This window comes from Apteryx mantelli, chromosome 5 (genome assembly GCF_036417845.1).
Source record: "Apteryx mantelli isolate bAptMan1 chromosome 5, bAptMan1.hap1, whole genome shotgun sequence".
Taxonomy (NCBI): domain Eukaryota; kingdom Metazoa; phylum Chordata; class Aves; order Apterygiformes; family Apterygidae; genus Apteryx; species Apteryx mantelli.
Window position 1 is genome coordinate 67,439,372 of NC_089982.1, and position 22,052 is coordinate 67,461,423.

Below are 22,052 nucleotides of genomic sequence, written 5' to 3' on the forward strand. Positions count from 1 at the left end.
GGTTTTGCTCGTAGGGCATCAACGGAAGCCCGCGGGCTGCCAGACCCTAACTGGGCGCTGGAGCCGCTTTGATGAGCCAGGGAAGGCGCCTGGGGCGCCCAGGCCCCGCTGTCCGCGGTTTCACCGGGGGCTGTGGGGCCGAGCCCCGGGGGCGCTGAGGGCAGTGCCGGAGCGCGGCCCCTGCCCGCGGCAGCCGTTACAGCGCCGCGGCGAGGCAGCCGTTGGGCCGCGCGCGCCGCGGGACGGCTTTTGCAGGCGGACCCGCCGCGCGCGCCTGCGCGCGACGCCCGCGCTCTCCCCCCTCCCCGAGCGCGCGGCCGCTTGCGCCAGTGTCTCGCGCAGCCCCGGCGCTTCCTTCCGGCCGCCATTTTAGTTGCTGTGCCTGGCCTCGCGGCGCCGCCGCTGCTGCTGCTCGAGGAGCGGAGAGCACCCGCCGCACCCAGCCCCGGCCGCCCGCCCGCCGCATCGTGCGGCTGCCCGCTCCTCCGGCTGCCCGCCGCCGCCATGTCCAAGCGCCACCGCCTAGACCTGGGGGACGACTACACCTCCAGCAAGAAACGCGCCGCCGACGGGTGAGGGGTGGCGAAGCCCGGGCAGCGCGGCCTGTGGCGGCGGGGGGGGGGGGGGAGATTACAGAGGCTCCCGCGTAATTCTCTGGCCGCCCCCCGCGGGGCTGGGCCGCCTCAGGCAACGGGGCGGCCGCGATGGGAGGTGGAAGAAGAGGGCTGAGGCGGCGGAGGCCTCATGGCGGACCTCCGGCGCCGCCGTCTCGTCTGGGCAGGCCCAGGAGCCTCGGCGGCTCCCTCTGAGCGCTGGGCCTAGGCCTGGGGTCGGCTTCTCTGGCGGGACTGGGCCCCTCGGCGGGGCGAGGGGACGGGTGGCGGCAGTGTGATGGCAGGGAGCGGGCGGGGAGGGCCTCGTGCGGCGGTGCTGGGCGGGGGAAGGAGAGGAAGCCGCTGGCCTAGCCGCTTGGGCGAGCTGGGTTGGCTCCCGTCGCGGCGGGGGCGGCGCGGTGGTCAGCCCGCTCCCCAGCGCCTGGCTTTGTGTGCGTTTCTTTGCTCTTTCTTTCTCTCTTTCTCTTTGGCATCTCTGTGTGTCCCCCCAGCCTGTTTGTTTCTTCCCGTCTCTGGCTTGAGAGGTCTGGCAACTCTGGTCCTAGAGGTCGGCACGAGGCATATTCAGCTTGTGCAACTAGCGCCTAACCTAGTAGAAACGTTATTCCTTTGTTAAAAGCTTTAACTCAGTAACCAAGAGGAAGATGGCTGACTTAAACTAAAAATTGGTGTGGGGTGGGATTTTTGCGGGGGGAGGGAGGGGAAGTTGTAACTCCACCCCCTTCACCCCCCCATAAATTCATTAAGGTTACATAAATTGCAGGAACTTGGGCAGTGTGCTCATGCTGTCCTTTTGTACACAGTCATTTCAGTGTGTCCACTGTGTAATCTCTTTTTGCTTCACTTTTGTGCGGGACTCTTAAAACAGACTTCTGGAATGTAAAGGGCCACAAAGAAATATTGTGTTTATCTAGTCTGCTCTTCTGCTGGTACCCAAAAAACTTTCCTGAATTAATTCTTTCCTAAAGTCCAACATCATTGCTTTGGACTCGAATATTTATCCTAGAAAAGTAAATGCCTTACTTTGTTATGAGAACTTGTAGTAATTAAAAATCAACCATAGCAGTTAGTGTTCATTGATAAACTGTCTTTGTTCTTGAAATAGAACTTGCATTTTCTTTAAGTGTGGACTTGAGTAGCTTTAATTTTTAGCTACTAGAGTTTGATATATTTTTGTCAGCTAAACTGAAATGAATATTTTCATTAAACATCTATTTTTTGTATGTATGTAGGATCACCCTGATCTAATTTTTTAATGAAATGGATTGAGCTGCTTATCTCCTCTTGAAATATATTCCCCCCGATTTTCCAAAAGCTTGTATAGCTCTTTTGTGAATACAAAAAGCCATACATATACAGACTTTTGGGGCATACAGATTTTTGTAACATCTTCAAATGGTGATGCCAAAACTTGGTATAATTTGAACCTGGTACAATTGATACTGTTGTGCAGATAATCACTGTTGTTCAGTATTTCCCAGTTTGTTGTAGGGTTGTGGGTTTTATTTTTTTTAGTATTTTTATTTTTTGGTATTACTTCCATTGATTGTCTGCTGTCACCCTGAAGGCGTAGTCTTCCCATTTTGTGTATGCTATAATCAGTTCCCAGCAATGGTATAACTTTTTTACCACAAGTGTTTGATCTTTATTACACCTTAAAAAAAAAACAACTGTACAAGCTCTGGTTTTGTGCCCCTTCTCCCAGCAAAAGCATTAAATGGCATAGGACCAAGAACCAGTCACTATAAGCAGAATTATTGAGTGTGATTATTACTCGAGATCTTAATTCATCTAACACATGCCATACTAACCTTACGTTGTCCTGATTTATTCATAGGGTTGTTAGGTTTTACAGCTTATAGAGGGCTAAGGGATATGCAGGTAGAGTCTTGTTAATAGCATGTATTTACATCTTTTCTATGCAGAGAGAGCCTTTATGCAGTTTAGTTGGTTTTAGAACTGGATTAAGCTAAACTTGAAGTGGCATCTATTCAGGGAGCTAATACAGAAATAGTGGGTGTATTTTACTGACCATCTAACTGTGTAGTATAAAAATTGTATCAGGGTACACTGTACTTTTTAGTTCTGCTTTAGTTGAGGCCATATTTCGGTATATGCAGTTTTGCACAGGAGTGATGTCAGGCCAGCAGGCTTGTAATCACCAATGTAAACTACTTAAGCATGGGCACAACATCTGTTTTCTTTTAGCCTTGAAGTATCTCTCTTGAACAAAAAAACTTCTTGAAATATGTGAATTGTATGAAAAGTCTCTGCTTACAATGTTGCTGTGTGAATTATGTTAGTGTCTCTAAATCTGTTAATTTTTTTCTAAACTATTTAACTTCAGTTGCTGCTGCGTAACATCACAGTGCTTGTGTGAGTGCGATCTATCACTGACTTACTATAACTTCTATTTTCATACATGCAGAACAATTTCTCATTTAACGATATTGGTTTTTTTGCATCAACTGCGGACTTTTACAAATACCTATTCAGTAGTGGAAGAATAACACTGATGTTCTATTAGATATGTTTGGACTGTTTAACAGTGATGATCAGTGGTTTTACCTTGTGTGCTGTGTTTCCATTTTTAGTTTTATGTGCTTTTCATCTTAGGACTTAGTGACGTGTTTCTTTTGTAGCCATATGTGTATGTATTCTATATGTGAAAGCTGATAGACGAGACTACTTACAAAAAAAATTGATTATGGAATTGGAGTTTGTGTGCACAACAGATTTGATTAAATCAAAATTCATCTTCTCAGAGATGATGAAAAGTAAGTTAAATGTGACAGTTCTTAAATGAAGAATTGCCAAGTTGCATTTTTAGAAAGTTCAGTAGGTTCATATGGCCCCATAACACATTCAGTATATATCCTACCAAAGTCTTATATGGAGGCTTTCCTTTTTTCTGGAGCGATCAGTCTTCAAAAGATATGAGCTGGAATTCTTTTTTGTACTTTATTCATTAAAATGCTCATCTGGAAGTATTTTTTCACTTACTTCAAACTTGTCAGTGATTGGGAAGCAGACAGCATGTTTTTTGGAATAAAATGTCCTTCCCCTTTTCCTTGGTTGATCCCAGAAGTCTGAATGTGTCTGCCAGTTTTCAGTAATACCAACAGGAGACTGGGAACCGTTTTTAGGAGGAAAAAGTGCTGCTGCAAAACGAATAAACCGATACATGACCAATGAATATTGGAGAGTAAATCTGAGGGCATGTTATATGTTATGTTTTTTCTGTGCTGAGATCTAGTTGCCACCCTTCTATCTTTCTTAAACCTTTTTAAAAGAACAAAGAAAAAACAACTCCCTTGGTTAACCTCTATTGAGGTTAACCTTCATTGAGTTTTTGCCTTCTGAAATGTAAATAAAATTTGATAAGTTTGTTTTCTTAAATGCAGGAATGGGCAGCTGTAAGAGTTAAATGAAGTAATACAAATGGAGGATTAACAGGATTTTCCATTCTGGATCATATTTGTAGTTTATTTACACCAGTACAGTGTTCTTGAGATTATATCTATGCTTTAAACCTGCACTAGTCACTACCATCACAAAAGAAGGCAGTGCTGCCCCCTCTCTTTCTGTGCTGCAAGTGTTTGGGAGACTAGATTAGAAAACTGTTTTGTATTAGAATTAATTTTGGTGGAGATGGGCAGGAAGGGCTTGTTCTTTACAAGGCCACTGAAATGCTTCTACCAACACAAGGATAAGGTTGGCAACAGAGGATAGGTCTGTTTATTTTGACACAAGTGCTGGCTTACACGGTTTTGAAGCATACATGAAGATAAACTCATCTGCTCTGTAGAAGCTTCTGACAGAATTGTTTGCTTAGACAGTTGCAGAATAGTCTGTTTCTGAAGGAATTTTGTTGCTAACTTCTTCATTGGTGTCTAGTCAGAGTGTAAAAACCATTAATAGTATGTCTTATTCTTTCTACTTCCAGATTTTTCCCTCCTTGAAGTATGTACTGTTATCAAGTTGTTGTATTTTGCCCTGGTTTTACCATACTTAAATTGCTTTTATAACCTTTATTTCCCTTTCTTATTATGCTGTTACTGTTTCATCACACCTTTATCTATGCCAATACCTGCTGATATTTAAAAATGCTGATTCTTAATAGCTCATTAACTTAAAAAAAACCAAAAAAACACAAAACCTTGATCCATTTGTCTGTTATCATTAGACTCTTCCACCATGAAGTGTAGTATTATGGAGCTTAGTTCCTTCAATTTGTAATGGGGTAATTTTCCTCTAGCAGAGTATAATACCCTACTAGATACTGCAATGCATGCCTGCCATTTTTATGTAAAAAGAGATTTCTAGCTTGTACAGTATTTGACAGTGTTAGAACTATGCTGGGGTGTTAGAACTATGCTGGCTATGGTGTTTCAGATTCAAGCAAAAGATATAAATGAGCCTTGTTTTTTATCATTTATTGTTTTTTAGGTAGTTCAGTGTCCAAAGACTTAGGAAAGTCTATTGAAAGGGAATTAGGACAGTGACAGTCAGCAGTGTATTTTGTTACCCTCCTTTCTTCTCAGTTTCGCCTATGTTAAAAGAAGTATTTTTAAAAGTACAATACAAAATAATGTAATGGCTATTAATTATGACAACCTCTGAAGCTATAATGTCAAAATATTGGAGGGAAGAATGTCCATACAGTCTGCCTAGATTATGTTCATTTTTACAAGAACAAGAGTGCTGGTCCTTCTTGATGTCTAGCATATTTTGAATTAGAATTTATAAAATCAGTATTAATATAAATTGTTCTTGTTTGCATCACCATTCCTATAGGTAGGAATTCCCATATTAGCTTATTGGTTGTATTCTATATGAGTTCATGCTTGGGGGCGGGGAGATGTGTTCAACAGCTTTCACTCTTACTCTTAGGCATGCCTGAGAGCTGGTGAAGAAGGGAGGTGGAATTTCTTACTATTAATCTTTTGATTTTAAACTAGTTTAAAATTAGTGGAGTGTTTTTATTTAGTGGGATATAACTGCTGCAGAATTGGGAAGTTTTGATCTTTATTAAAAGCATGTAGCAACAGTTCTTTGGGTAAAACTGGGGATTTCTTGTGAGTGTTTCAACCATTAGTAGGGAGAGTGAAATTATGTACAAAAACAAGTATGTGGAGTTGCAAAAGCAAACTGCCACTAAGATTGAGGCCAGAGATTGAATTTGGACTGGGTAACTATAGTGAAAATAATGCTGTTTTTCTTTTGCAAGTACAATGAACTTTTTTTTTGGACTTCAAGATTACTTGAGGTTTAATATGAATTACTTTTCCTTGACCAGTTTGATGTTTACTAGCTTCATTTTAGCTTTATAATTTATTCTTAATTTAGAGAAAATGAACCAAATATTTACACTCCAGCAAATCTGAAACTGGAATTGCTTTGTGCTTTTTTTAAGTTTGTATCTCTCTCTGCCATGGTGAGGAGGTTAAGTATTTATGTAGCTTTTTATGTTGTGGGGTTTTTTTTCTGCAACTTGCTGACAGCTGTTTAGGTAACACAGATTTTTACAAATCATGTTGTTGTAACTATGTGAATGCTACTGTTTCAGGCTTGGTAACAAATAAAACAAATGTTGGTTGCTTCTTAAGTATGGGGTAGGAGGTGGTATTAGAGAAGACAGTACAACTGAAGTGACTGGCTTTTAAGTCTGAGTTTCAGACTCTGCAACCTGCAAATCAAAATTGAGTCACAACTTCACAGGTGACTTGGAGCAAATAAAACTGCAAACTCACTGTGGGATGTGAGAATCAAACTTCTCTCTTGGGGCTCATCTGTCATCTTGAGTTACAGTTCTTGCAGTTGGCATGATTCTGTTGCTAGGCAGGCAAGAAGAGTATTTAGCATTTTCTTATTTTTCTGCAGCAACAGCAAATAGGGACAGGAAGAATTCTGAGAAAAGTCAAGGATGCATAGCTAGTTCTTGATAATAAGTGAATAGGATCAAGACGATGTTGTTCTTATGTGATTGCTTTAACCTTGCCTATGCTGAGAGGAACTATGGCAAAACTTAAGTACAATGAGTGTAACTACTTTGTGTAACTAACATTCAGTATGCATCATATACTGTTATTCATTCTCTGCTTATCCTTCCTGGTAGCTGTTTGCAAGACTGTTTCAAATATTTGGTTTATATCCACTTTGTATTAGAAACCTTAAAGTTTCTGTTTTTATTTAGATTCCTGCTCTACCTTTAAATATTCAGGTGTCTCATTTTTCTGCTGTGTTTCCTAACTCACTTTAGGAAGGATCGGGACCGGGACAGGGACCGTGATGACCGTTCTAAAGATCGTGACAGGGATCGGGACAGAGACAGAGATCGTGACAGAGAAAGGGACAAGGAAAAAGATTTTCGACCTACATCAAATTCTACATATTTTGCTGCTGCTGGGTTACAGCCTATAAAGCCAGCAATGATTCCACACAGTATTAACCCTTTCACAAATCTACCACATACACCTCGATATTATGACATACTGAAGAAACGACTACAACTCCCTGTCTGGGAATATAAAGAAAGATTTACAGATATTTTGATTAGGCATCAGTCATTTGTACTGGTTGGAGAGACTGGGTCTGGTAAAACAACACAGGTGAGTTGTTCTCTACTTGATACCATAATTTTTAATGGTTGAGACTGTTGCTAACTGGGGTGTTAATCTTCTTTGGTTCCTTGAAATTCATTGTGCAAGGATACTTCACAAGGCTTGTTCAAAACTAGTTTTGACTGTTTTAATTGTTTAATGAGTATAAAAGTAGGTGAGAATCTTTCAGCATCTTCCCTTTTCACAGTTCTGTTCTGTTCTCTGGTCTCCTATTTCTGGTAGGCTTTCTGGTAGTTTATCCTTTTTGATGAGGAAGATGGAGGCTTTAACTCTAGACAAAAGTGTACTAATCCACCGTTTGAGATGATTGTTGCCAGCTTATATCTGTAGTTCATTTAGCTGGCTTGTGTAGGTAGTAGCTGGAAATCAAGAAAAATGTTATGGAAGTACACACCTGTTAGTGTTTGAAACATAGTGCTACAGATATGAACTTAATGTGAATTGAAACATCAGATACAATTATGGCATGATCTGTCTTGGATAATGTGTTTTGGTGCTATTCAGACATGAGAGGAAGAGATTCTTTTGTTGGTGGTGCTACAGCTTTACAGATGCTGTGTGACTTCTCAGAGGTCTTGTAGTTTTTCGGTACTACGGTTAAATTGTGTTCACAACTCCTGTCTGTGGGCTGTATCCATCAAAAAAAAAAAAAAATCAAAGAATTTGCAGATGCCCTTAAATGCCATAACATTTTTCTCTTTCATTGTTACCTGCCCTCACTAATGTTCTTATAGGTTGCTGTGTCCTTCATAGCATAGTTAGATGCTTGTCTGGATCCTGTCTTTAAGTCTGTTGGAGCTGGGTAAAATCACATTTTTAATAAATTCATGGCTTTCAAAATCCTCCTCAGCACTGGTGGGGACTCTGAGTGATGACAGATCTGCAGAGTCTCCTAACTGTTAAAAAGGATTTTGTGGGTCAGTAAAATGGAGAAGACCTGAGATATGGGCACACTGCAGTGCATTTATAGTGAGGTAAACTTGCTCAGAAATTTAATCTATAGTCTGATTTGCTGGTTACAATTTGTGGAAAAGTGATGTAAAAAAGTTCTTTATTCTGTAACCTGATGCATTCCTTTTATCTAGGGAGAAAATTAGGTACTGAAGTATGTCTTAGTCTTTATAGTTTAAAGTGGATTATAGCTAATTTAATCTAGGTATTACAGAAATTTTTAGTCATAAAACAGAATTTGAAAGTCTGGAGAATATGAAGGACATATGTACATTGATTACCTCTTATAACTGCACCTGATATCTTCAAAATAATATGCCCTTGCTGCAAATTTCAAGAATCAATTTATTTAGGTGGTACATGACAGCATTATCAGTATTTCTTTTCTAATGTGTCAGCTGAGACCAGGATTTTACAGAATTCTTCAGATAACTTTGATTATATAGTTGAAAGATGGTATTCTGAACATTCATGTAAAAAAATTGGTACTTGTCTAACTGTGTGATCAGAGAATTCAGAGATCTAAAGGATGCGTGTTTTTAACACCTGTGATTTAAATTTCAAATATGTCTTACTGTCATGTAGTTCCCAAGGCATAAAGCTCTTCTAGAACTGTTGTAGTAATTTACCTCTTACTTTCTGAAATGTCTTAAGAAACCTAAGGCATATTAAATCCTAAAAAAGGAATCGAAGCTACAAAAAGCACATAAGTCATCTTGGAAATTTGTTTCCTCTGAATTTTATTTTTATGATACTGCAGATATCACTTGAAACATTTGTGGGTGCCCCTGTGGGAATATAATTTGTGGTCATATGCTATCTTAAACCTAGTTCTTGTTTTGTTTAGCATGTTTTGTTTTACTTTCATTGACCAGAGTAAGGTAAAATTTCTTTTGTGGCTAAGAAGCCTTCTAATGCTCAAACTGTGTTCTTGAACTGTTATGTTTGCTTTTGTCCGGTTTAAAGTTGGCATTACTTGAAAACTACAACAAACTGTCTTTCCTAAATAATTCTGTCTTTCCTTTCATGGCAAAGAGACTCTAGTAGTAGATAATGTTTTGAGAGTTATCTGCCGTCTTTGGTCCCTTTCCCCAATTAACATGTGCAAGTGTTTTCCCTTCAGCGTTGTAGAGCGCCCAGGTATGGAAAAGCTTGACTTTGACAGTGGGAACAAGAAGGAAGAAATTTTCCTGAAGGTCTTGTTCCACATAAACTCATAAAAAACCTCTTCATTAAACTATACTCTGAAAATATACTGAATATATTTGAAGCCAAGACCATTAATTTTGAAGTCTTCAGTATTTGCAATGGCTTGATTTGTAATTTAAACGTGAGTTTATAAGTTGACTGTTTTCCTCAAACCTTCTCAGAGTATGTTCAGTACTGTAATGGTGGAATGGATGTGCTGAATTTCTGCAAGAGGAGGTTAAATACTTGCTATAATTGCAACATGCACTCCCTTTTAAATGTGAGATCATATGCTGTGCCTGTATTATGACTTCAGAGTAGGCCATAGAGTGAATAGTAGAGTAGCACCTGCTTTTTTTGAGAGTCTTAATGATAAAGAACCAAACACTTCTTCACATAATGCAAGGGATGCCACTTTGTCAGCAAGTTTTCGTGGCAGGTCAGGTCTAAAAGCAAGATGTTGTGAGCATGGCTTATTCTCCTGCTGTCCTTGTGGTCTACAAAATAATTATGACTGGTGAAAGTCTGATTCCATTTCAACTAATGGAAATTCTGAGAATTTTACTGTATAACTTTAAACAGGGAAAGTTTTCAATAAATTCAACTGGCTTACTTGTATCCTTCTTAGAAGCAGAGGGGCAGCGTGCCACCTTCTGTCCTGTGTCTGTTTGAAAGCCTGTCTTTCCTTTGACTTTAAAATAGTCTTTAACAGCCCTCAGTGCTTCTTGTCTTTGATATGGCAAAACACTGTGTAGTCCCTTCATCATGTTTATTTTGGTTACAATTTGAAAACGTCTCTATATTGAAAAAGTTCTTAAGGTTAAGAGATGCTCATGCATTTGGTGTTGTTGCAATGCCCTTTTTTTTTTTTAATGAAAGTCAAATCTTTCAGTTATTGTAGGTTTTTTTTCTTTTGTGAAGGTGGTGAGTTAACTTTGTTAGTTTACAAGGATCAGATGATATGAACTATTCTGTATATTCCCCAAAGTGATCATGGTTGAAGTGGAAAATATAGTATGGCGCAGTCCTTTTTCTTTGCATGTCTTTTAAAGCTGGACGTGAAAAGCTTTGTGGTGATCATCTAAATCAGCCTATCCCCTTAGAGACTGTAAAGGCTTTTTTTTTTTTTTTTCATTTGACCATGACTGGAGGTTCTGCTATTACCTAGAAAGCCACTTTTAAATTATTTAAATTTAATGCTGCTGTGGCCCGACAGACTTGCTGTTTTAAGGTTCAAGTCAGAACTTGCTCTATTTAAAGTGAAGAAGCTTCAGCTAGTATGCTTAGAGCTGTTTTCCCTGGTGGCTTGTAAAGCAACTGCATTTTTCTATGCTGTGTATTTGGGAAGTGTGTGTGTTACTGGATAGGAATCCAGGTTCAGGTTACCAGTGCTGCTATTACTTTTAGCTGTGAATAGATTTTTCTTATGTTTCTGAGTTCTTTTCTGTTTAGAAGTCAGTTATCAATCTCCAGTCATATTTTGATAGTCTCTGCCTTAATTTTTCAAAATTACAATGAAAGTATGTTCCCCATTTAAAAAGGGGGGCATGTGGTTTTTATTACAGCGTATGCTTGTCTGCTGTGTGTATGTTTTAATGTTAAATTGTGCTGTGAAAATACAGAATTTTAGAAGAAAAAACTTGCTGATATAGTTCAAATATATACAGATTTTTCTGTTCTGCATTGGTGTGACTGTATAAATGGTAGCATTTTTCTCTTTGAATGTGAGCTTTTAAGTAAGAATACTTTGAGAAGCAATTACTAAGGAGGAGTGGATTTTACTTGATCTCCAGACTTAGAAGTAGTGACGTCTAGAGATGTCTCCTCATAAAACATCATACTAAGAACACCTTAAGAATATTCCATCTTCCTCATCAAGCTGTTAGTAACTTTAGAGCTTCCTGTGAATCAAGCTGCTGCTTCTGGATTGTTCTTACTATTTCCAGATTCCTGATAGTAACAGAAAATTGCTGACTGACAAATAAATGTTGATATAGGAACCAGAGCATTAGGTTTTCATATCTAGTTGACAACATTTCCAAAGAGCTAAGAGTTAACTAAATGGACATTCCTAATTCATTTTACTTGCCATGACTTCCGGCTAAGACAATTTTTACATTGTTAAACTTTTCTTTTTGCTTATGTATTAATGAGCAGTGCTTTTTTTAAAGCCACAAAGCATGTTTTATTTACTATACAAGTTAAAACACTAAAATTTGCTAAGGCTCTTGGATACCTCTGGAGCATGACAGCTGCTGATCAATAGCTCTAAGGAATTGATCCGACAGTACTTAAAGGTACTGTGAGCCTATGTGATTTCCTTTATAACTTGAAAAAAATTATGTATGTGCTTTAGTGTGGATGTGCTTTACTAACTGGTGTTGGATCCAACTAACTTAACTGTTTGCTCTCTCTAGATATTTTTGCACAAACAATTGGCATCTGAGTGGAATCATAATAGTAAATTTATTTGATAAAATTCAAAGGTTACAGATTACATCTGGCCATTAGAGGAAGTGTACTTAAAACTGAATTTAACTCTTGACAGATCCCTCAGTGGTGTGTTGATTACATGCGCTCTTTACCTGGACCGAAGAGGGGAGTAGCATGTACCCAGCCTAGGAGAGTAGCTGCAATGAGTGTGGCACAGCGAGTTGCTGATGAAATGGATGTAATGCTGGGCCAGGAGGTTGGTTACTCTATTCGATTTGAAGACTGCAGTAGTGCAAAAACTATTTTGAAGTAAGTATGGTAATTGTCATTTACAGGTATAATGCAGCCTACTTTGGGGGGGGATTATAGGGCAGTAACAGGTGTGAGCAAAGTTTTGAAAGGTGTAATGGGGAGAGGAGTGAAATCTATGGACAATCACTCTCCATGTTTGGGTGAAGAAGGAGGAAGGGAACTCTAGCATGACCTGAGAGAAACTTGGCATGGGGCTTGGAAAATCAAAAGTGAGTCATTCGTCTTACAGAAATCCCTGTGTCCTGTGGATATTACTTTTAAGTGATCCATAAAGAGGAAGTTGAACTGAAGATGTATTTTTGAGCAAGGAGCTGCTAGAATAGAGCACTACAGCGTTCAGTTTCTCCATATTATGCATTCAGATGGCCTTTGTCTCCAGTAACTTCCTCAGTTGGTTACTACAGTAAGGGGAACTACTGATAAGTTTAAAAATTGACCTGTACCTGACTCAAGGGTGTGTACTCTGAAGTCTGAGTACAAGGGTGGTTTAGTTGTCAACTCTTTTAGATTCCTGTGCTTTGTAGGTTGAACCAGGACCACTTAATGTGGTTGGTAGATGACATTCAGAATGCTCGGTGTCTAACTTTCATTGTTGAAGAGGATTCCTCCTGTTTTTTTTCCATGAGTCTTGCTTGTCTGTTTCAAAGAACAGTGATTTGCGATCAAAATGTGTCTTCTCTTTTGCTCATACAAGTAGTTGAAGGCTGGGAATAAAGTCTGAGTAAAAAGAAATTATAAGTTGAGAAGGAAAAGCAAAAAAATGAGCAGAAGTAGTGACTTGGAAGCGGAAAAGGGGAGAAACAATTGTAGAACATAATATTTCTAGGTTTTCAGAGTTATGTTCCCCTCCCATTTCCCTGTCTTTAGTTGTAGACCTGCAGGTCTGCCAGTAATAGTCTGCAGGCTACTTGTAAATGTTGCAAACCTTGTTTCCCCTTCCCTCTTTTTAAGTCCCGCCCCTCTTCCCACCTGATTTCATGTGTACTCTGCAGTAATTGTTATTTAAGATTTTTACATGGGCTTGTTATGCTATCAGAAATAGTTTACTGGTATTTTTCTTTAAAAAAAAATGTTGAGGAAAGGTTTCGTTTAACTTAGTTGATTAGTGAATTTGATGTAAAAATTCTTTCATGTCAGTCATTAATAGAAATTTTTATTAAAATTGCTTTTGTGTGCATTCAGGTATATGACTGATGGTATGTTACTTCGTGAGGCAATGAATGATCCTTTGCTGGAGCGCTATGGTGTTATAATTCTTGATGAGGCCCATGAGAGAACACTGGCTACTGATATTTTGATGGGAGTTTTGAAAGAGGTTGTAAGACAGAGAGCTGACTTGAAGGTCAGTAATGGTGAAGCCCAACAGCTTCTCCTTTGTGGTTACAAGCATACCAAATAGGGACATTTGTGTGCTTACTATTAGCTGATTATAAAACTAGCCAGTAGATTAACTGCTTTTGATTTGTTAATGACAATCTCTGTTGGAAAGATAACTCTGGGAAGGTTTAAATGCAGTTTCTATTGAAGGAAATACTAGAAAGAATATCAGTCTTAGCTTAACCTTTCCAAATGTGACTAAACTTTTTTTGGACCTTGAAAACAAGGTTGTTGTATTCTACTGAAAAAAAGCATGCTTAAGTCGCACAGTTAATAGTAAGAAAATATACTCAACTGTAACATGTTTCAAGCATATCATTTCATAGATCCTTGTCAACCTTTAGACTAACTGTCTTTTTGTCCTCCAAACCTACAGGTTATAGTTATGAGTGCTACTTTAGATGCTGGCAAGTTTCAGATCTATTTTGATAACTGTCCTCTCCTAACTATCCCGGGACGTACCCATCCTGTGGAGATATTCTATACTCCAGAACCGGAAAGGGACTACCTTGAGGCTGCCATTCGAACAGTGATCCAAATTCACATGTGTGAAGAAGAGGAAGGAGATCTCTTACTCTTTCTTACTGGACAAGAGGTACTTTCTTTTCCTTTTTTTCATAAATTGCTATATATAGAAATTGTTTTCAGAGGCTTACATGAACGGAAATGTTTAGTTGGCTTTTCTTGCTCATCATTTCTAAGTGACTTAAGGTTCTCTCCCTGTCATTCACAGAATGCTTAAGCACCTGAAGTGTATCTTTAATATACATATTCTATGCAAAACTTCTCTAAAATGAAAATTCTCTTCTTAATCAAGTTATTCTGAAATAGAAACCTAGAGTATGAATCCCAGATTTGTACTGAGGTGTATAAAAGTAACTAAATTCAGAAGTTCTAGGTATCTGGTAGCATTCAAGCTTTTGACTGAAAGAGTAGTTCTGTGCGCTTCCTGGATTGTAGAAATCAAGAATAGCCCTTTGGCTCTGTTATTTAGAGAGCTACTATTCTTCATAAAAAAAATTTTTTTAATTGCTTTGAGTATCTGTTTTTTTTCTGTACCACAAATATTGGGATTTTTATCTCAGAAGTGCACTCAGTAATGTGTAGAAGAAGCTTGTAGAAAATCATGTAAGCTAAACTACAGGAGGAAAATGAGGTTTTCCAGGAAATCTTAAATCCTTTACTTTAAATAGGCTGTAGCTTTCTTTAGTACTATCTGTTGCATGCTTATAAGAATTTCAAAGCTTATTGGTAGATGGAGGTGGAAGAAGGATATGGAAAAGGACAGGTATTGTGAAAGGTACTTGACTAGATCAACCTGAAATTTGTATTTTTAGTAGGGAGAGAGGCCTCAACTAGCAAGAGTACTTGATTTTTATATTTCTCTGATTAGTTTGCTCTGTGGTAGAGGTGCTGCTAGTGAAAGCTTGCAGGTGATTGAAACACATCTCCATTTCCCCAAAAGGCTTGCTCAACATCATCATTTTACCTGTAGCCAATTTTCCTTTGTCCTGGAAAGTTTTGCTGTAAGCACAGCTGTGGGGCTCAGCTGTGGGGCTCATTAGCTAGAGTCTTGCTGTTGATTTTTCTTGCCTCCAGGCTGGTTCTAGGCAGATATGCTCTGCAGTTCTTGAGGATTCTGGAAAACTATGTGAACAGGGTGCAGGATGATAAGACTTTCCTTATCAGAAGGATGCATCTATGAAGCTGAAACTTCTGTTTCTGTTCTGTAAACTTTTTTTTTTTTAAACAAGGAAGAATTGCAATGGCCTAAAGCAGAAGATCCTTTCTAGCTACCGCCTTCACTACCCACTTAACTGGAAGTAACTTACATAGGCAATAAAATGATAGGAATTAGAACAGATTAGTTAAGATGTATAAAAAGTTGATGATGGAAGCTGGAGATGTTGATTCTGTGTTGTCAGGCCCAAAACCAAAAAAGTTTTAAGTACATTAGAAATCAAAGGAATCTTAATTGGATAAGCCTGTTATTGAATGAAGATAAAATTGTTGTTAATGGTGCAGAAATAAATGTTCAATAACACTTTCATTTCCCGTCCTGAAAGAGGTACATGATTATGTTGAATGGACAGATTTTCAGTCCATTAGTAGCAAAAGAAAATGCTAAAAACAATATCTATTAGGAATAACCATTTCAAAACCCAACTTGTATCCCATAATCCCTATAAAGAGGAGAAGTCATGTCTTGATTGTTTTTTAAAAAAACTTGATGTCAGGGAAATTTCAGCACATAGAAGGAATGTTCATGTGTTGTACCAATATTCAAAAAGGGAAAGTGAGATGACCTGGATAACTGTAGGCAGAATTAGAAAATCTGATGGGGAATTTGGTTTATAAAGAAATAAGTGTAATTTGCATTTCAGTCAACATGTTTCTTCTGGATAATAAGTTTTGTCAAATTTGTTTTCAGTTGTTGAGACTGTTTTGTAGATTAATTATGTAGATGTGTATTTGAGGCATTTGATAAAGTACACTTTGAATGTCTCAAGACTGGCTAGCCTGCAGATCTCAAAGTTAGTTGTCTGCTGGAGTTCTGTGAAATCAGTATTAGATTGCATGCTTCAGCAAAATGAGTAATCTGTGAATAAGTTTCATCTATAGTGATTTTACACTTGTGGGTGATTCAGTTTGAAGGAGACAAATAAATAATGACAAGAGAACTGTATAGATCTGTCTGCATGTCTTAGTAACCCGGACATTTATGAATTCGGAGCATGTCTCCCCAATATCCTTTTCTCCTTACAGCAAAATGTGTCATTATATATTTAGGAGAAAGAATCCTGGATTCTACTTGGAGACTGGAAGTGCAGATCAGCACTGTTCTTGAATGAAAGTAAAAATCCTGAAATATGTAATTGTGAAGTTCGGGTGTCAGTGTTCCAACAAGGTTTAAAATGTGATGTTGGTAAAACTGAAGTCAAAATTGAAAACTTAGTTGCTCAGTAGTTGTGATTAAATGGGGTTAAGATAGTATACTGGGCTGCAGCTCACACAGGTTGTATCTTGCTTCAGCTTCACATGGAAGTTATTGGGGAGCTGGGGAACATAAACTGAAAGAGTAATACTAATAATTGTGCTAAAGGCGGGACACTTCTTGTTTTTCATGCATTAGAGATGATGTCAATGTGAAATATTTCAAGTAGACCAAGTTAAAAAGATCCTGAATATTGAATCATGTTCAGACAAGTTCAGTCTTGACTTACTGACAGAGCAGCTCTCAATTGTTTTAAGTGTTGAGTCTTCTTCCATGGAAGACTTTTTGGGGGGGAGGGGGCGGTGGCGGCAGCGGCAAGTACTTCATTTTATAAAGTTTTGTTTTTCTCAATCTATATTCAGGCCATCCTTGATCTCCTGAAATATTATAGCTCAAAAGGCCAGTTGTCTTGACTGTTTCTTCATCCTACCACATACCAGTTTGCTTTCATTGCTGGGGGAAGAAAGGGAAATTGATAAAGGCCATGCAGCTTTAAGAGCAAAGACAAAGTATTTCTAGAAGGCTTATGACATCAAAGCCAGATGTGGATGGCTGTGCCCCATCTATGACAAACTCATAAGAGAAGGGGGAGGATTAAGGTGTTTCCCAAATATTTCTGGTTTGGGAAGCCTTTTATATTTAAGCATTCAGATTTTTTTTTTTCATACTCACTTCAAACAGGGTAAAATTGCCTTATGTCTTATGTTGATTTTTCAGCGTTTTTTTTTTTTCCCTTTCAGGGTTAAATAGCTATGTCTACTTGATTCATTTATCCATGATGAAACTCGGCTTAACTATAGTATAGCGGCTGATCTGCTGTAGTTAAAACTGTAATCTCCTATTTTAAAAGATCTTAAAATACTTTAACTGGAACAGTCTTGAAGTGTTGCTCATCTTGTGAGATAGCATGGGGAGGAAAGTGCTCCAGATAAAGGGTCAATTGAAGAAAGGGTTTCTGAAATAATGTTCCCAAGGTTCATGTGTACAGAATTGTCCTATTCTATTTTGTAGGCCCGAGTACTCCCTAGCATTAATTATTCTGAAGTGATATCACCTGTCACCATCTTTTTGAAGAAACAGTTCTTGTAAAGATAATGGGGTAAGATGTAAATCATCAGTTTGAGCAGAGACTGACCAGCAAGTTAAGCTGGTGTTCATGCCTATCGGTTTGGCCTATGAGCCAGAATGTTTGCAAACACTTACAGTATCTAGATGGTTCAGCTCAGGGTAATGTACCTTTGGCCATTAGATAACTCTCATTTAGTTTCAGTGTAAATTCAAGCATCATCCATGATAGCTTTAAAAGCAGTGAAAGGACAGCTCAGTTCTCTTCCTGTATATTTTCAGAAAGCTTTGTTCTGATGGTTGATATTGTTGAGAAGCTTTAAAAATCTTCTCTGGTTTAGGGATCAGACGGTCCCTTCCAGTTCTTTCAAAGTCTTGAATAACTACAATAATAAAACTGTAGTTATCTGGGTCATTCTTATTCTTAACAAGAGGTCCTGCATTGCTATTTCTCAGCTTTGAGGTATTGCCTCTATTTTAATTTACCAATCTTTACTATGGTGACTTTCTAAATCTTGCTCCTTTCAGGGTTTTTTGGGTAGGTACCGTGCAGAAACAAAGGGGAAGGGAATTGAGGTTATTGAATTGTATTTTACCAGGTGGTAATTTAACTCAGTAACCTAATTCCTGCTAGTCCTCCCTGGTATTTCAGGGATTTTTTTTTTTGGCTGCCTCTCAATTTCAGTAGAGCTACGTACTTGGGGGTGGGGGGGAGGACTTGATGCAAGTGGATTGTTTGGCACAAACTCACTTCTTAAAGATGTGATGCACTAACTGAATAATACGTGCAACTGCTTCTATAATTCTGTTCTGTTTTTCTTCTTGCTAGTAGTTATCCTTCAATATGTGGACCTCACTTTTACTGCAGAAATATCAGGGAAAGAAATGAAAGTGAATTTCTGCTGAGCATTCAGTTTGAATAGTGTAATAAAGACTTTATATTCAACAGCTGATAAGGAACAAAAAATGGGACTGTGCATGATAAGCAAAATTAGTCTCTTGGTTCTGTGGTTAATTTTATACAACTCCTCTTAGATGAACTGCTAGTATGTTCAAATCCTTACTTTCTGATGCAGAGCTAGGGAATGTTAAGTACTGGAGCAATGAGATGATGAACTTAGGCAGTGGAGATACAGTATTACTGGAAGAATTTAGGGAGTTGGAGAGGTATTGGTCCATTGTTCACTTAGTTCTAAGTCTCTCAATCTTGGCTGTGTGTTCTGACACAGAGCCTGAGGAACCAAAGTGTTTCTAAATTAAACCTAATGCTGGCACAGACTGCTTAAAAAATCATGTTTGGAAGATTTGCTGTGATTAGGCTTTCAAAAATGAGGTATTTCAGGAAAACTTGAGTAATCAAGGTATTATTAACAGAAAAGTCTTATTCACATTTTTAATGTTTTTGTTTTGGTAGTATTGACTAATATAAATCAAAGGGAATGGTGGGGAATTAGTCACTTTACAAGTGTATCACTGAAGGGAAAAGAAGTTAAACCATAGGAAAACTATTGTATCTGATCTTCCCAGTTTGAAATACTGTCGGCTTTTCATAGTATCTCCCCGGCTCACCTCTGTCAGGTTGAAGGAAGAAGCTTCTTGAAGGAGACCATTGTTTTGCCCTCCTTTCAGCAATGTGGGAGGCTTTATGCAATTAGGAAAAGAAGGAAATTTTAGTGTAGTCATAGTGTGTAGGAGAAAGTAAGGATTTAGTTTTACAAATAAGAGGGGCTCAGCTCCGCTTTCAGAAATGTTCTGAACTCATGTTCTAGCTGAAGTAATTCTTCTGCATGTTCTTCTGTGAGCACAAAAATGGGTATTAGGCTCTTCCTCTGGGATGAGGTTTGCAAGCAGTAGTGGGCAATATGAGACAGAAATGTAGGAAGAAGGGACAAACTATGAGAAGATGATTTTAGGCATTAAAGAGACTAACCTGCAACCAGTGCTTTCTGTGCTTAGTTTAACTATTGTAAAGGAGTAAGAGGCTGTTGACCAGTGAGCGTTGACTGACTTATTCAGTACCCTTGTTACAAAGAGTAAACGCAGCTGTCTACTTGGTACTCTGCTTTAATTCAGTTCCTCTACAATGATGCTGAACATACCGGTATTAGCATGAGTAGTCTACTTCACTATTGATTCTAAACAATCAGTTTATAGGAGTCATAGCAAACTTGTGGGGATACTCTGAGCCAGTACTATGGAAGTTGCCTCAAACTTGAATATAGCTGGTAGTACTGACTTCAGCCTGAAGGATTCTGTCAGTATATATGATAGTCATCCCAGTGTTGATAAGGTACCTGGGTCTGTTGCTACTGTCACAGTTCAGAAATTTTAACGGTGAAATAAGCATGCTCCTTGTGTCACCTGGAGATATGCCTTACATTAAAGTGATCAGAGACAGTTATATCAACATGCTTCAATTGGTTCTTTTGCTATCCAGTACAGCTGCTGCATCTGACATTAAGGGCATCTGGAATAAAAGGTAAATTCTACTCTTAAGATTCATATTACAGTGCAGAAAATGGTACTTTACATAGCCCTCTCTGAGTGACTGAAGATATCTCAATAGCTCTTTGCCAGTTCTTTAAAGTGTGGTGTGTACCTTACCTTCTCTTGACTTGAGAGATGAGCATATCAGATGTCTTTGCGGGAGGATAGTGGATGGTCTTTAATGGTTAAAGCACCCATACCTGTTTGGTTTTATTTTCTTTCATTTCTTTCAGTTACTACACTTAATACACCCCTCCCACCAATCTACAGCATTTATAACCTTTTTCCAGAATGTGTGCATGTTTTGTGTACTTTTACTATAGTATTTAACATTGTTTATGGCAGAGTGTGTGACTTGGCGTGTGCTGTTTTGGCTTTTGACTACTTGTGCCTGTAGTTATGTACAATTACATCAAAATTTTTCAGTATTTCACTGGAGCAAAGGTTCTGCTCTGTGTCAGTTTGAATTGTTTAATAATATCAATTGTTCCACCTGTAGGCATATTGATCACCCATAAGAAGGGAAAATAAAAGAAAGCACTGCTTTTGATTTCTTGATAGTGTGTGGGGTTTTTTTGCTTGGGGGATGTGGGGGGTGGTTGGGAGAAGTGGCACTAGTTGTCAGCCTGCTTCCTGAGGAGGTGGGTTAAGATGCAGTAAAAGTCTGGACAGATTCAGGAGGCACAGGTCACCTCCCTGTTGCTTTGTGAAAATAGATGTCTCCCCTACCATTTCTAATAAATCAGAGTGAAATTGCTTGCCTTGTTCTTGCTTCTTTTTTCCAAAACAAGATGCAGCTAAGCTCTCCTACTTGCTTAGGCCTTGCTGACCTTTGTGGCACAAAATGGAAAATCCAGTTGACATTCTGAACTCTTTTGGTATCTCAGAATTGCTTTTTGACAGGCGTTCTAAATACTGCCCAATGTCAACCAGTGGTTTGACAACCAAGAAGTCTGCTCAGGGTTTTGTGTAAACAAGCCTTAATCACACCAACTTCTTGGAAGGAATAATGTTTAAATTATCTTAAATTTGGACACTTAAAGTCAGATTTTTCTTTTCTTGGTTAATGCTTTTCTCTCTCTCTCTCTCTTTTTTTTTTTTGTAAACCATCTTTATCTATTTGTAGGTACAAAATAAAGTGTTGACTCTTGCTTGGATGTTTAGGTGACTTCACTTTTGCTAGTTGAAAAATATTCCTGAAGAGCTTAAGGGGGTAAAGAAGGCAGGAATGCAGCAGGGGTTTTCAGACACTTTGAGGAAAATCAGTGGTGTCTCTTCCACCACCTGCCATCCCCCCACCTACCTCCTTGATCACTTGAGTATCCATAAAAAGAAATATTTTCTCTTTGCTGATGCTTGTGTGTCTTTGGAGCTTATCCAAGTAGAATAGGTTATGCTGCTGAGTGCATGGAAGAACATTGAGAACTCCACATTAATATTTAAAATATACTGCTGTAGACCTCTTATCTGCTACCTGAATCTAGCTTCCACAGTATTTCAGCTGAACTATAGGTGCCGTAAGTATATCATCAATACGTTTTGACAGGATCAAGCAAGAAGTTTTTGAGAACTTTGATATAAATGGTAGACTGCTGGCTAGGGTAATTCTAATGACTAGATGTGGTGAAGTATAGGTATAGTATGTTGAAAGTGTGTGGAGCTTGAGATAAATGAGCATTTTGGCTAGCATGTAACCTTTCTTCTTTCTGTGGTTTGTTTGCTGATTACCTCTGGTCAGCTCTTTTCAGATGAATGCATTGCACAATTTCATTTACAACAATTTTACTGGGAGCTAAATACTCCTAAAAGGTCCTTAGTTTCCTAAGGAACTAGGATCAAATTCACTCTAACTTCAGCATTGCCTGTGTCTGGCACCTGTTGCACAATAGACCTACTTTCTTTGATTAATTCTGGAGCAGGTCCTTGTACAGACACACCGGGCGAACTCAATTCTAACTGTGGTTCCTCTGATCCTGTGCTTAGTTCTGTTGCTAGTACCCTGGTATC

The 22,052-nt window shown here is 38.7% G+C and overlaps 1 protein-coding gene across 1 annotated transcript in view; it reads left to right on the plus strand.

The window, feature by feature from the left end:
• Window positions 1-383: 383 nt before the first annotated feature.
• Window positions 384-22,052, plus strand: part of DHX15 (DEAH-box helicase 15) — a 50,709-nt gene continuing 29,040 nt past the window's right edge. The window contains exons 1-5 of the mRNA XM_067298177.1: window positions 384-572; window positions 6,877-7,225; window positions 11,925-12,118; window positions 13,304-13,463; window positions 13,875-14,093. Of these exons, the coding sequence (XP_067154278.1) occupies window positions 505-572; window positions 6,877-7,225; window positions 11,925-12,118; window positions 13,304-13,463; window positions 13,875-14,093 (990 nt within the window). The 5' untranslated portion in view covers window positions 384-504. The remainder of the gene's footprint in view (window positions 573-6,876; window positions 7,226-11,924; window positions 12,119-13,303; window positions 13,464-13,874; window positions 14,094-22,052) is intronic.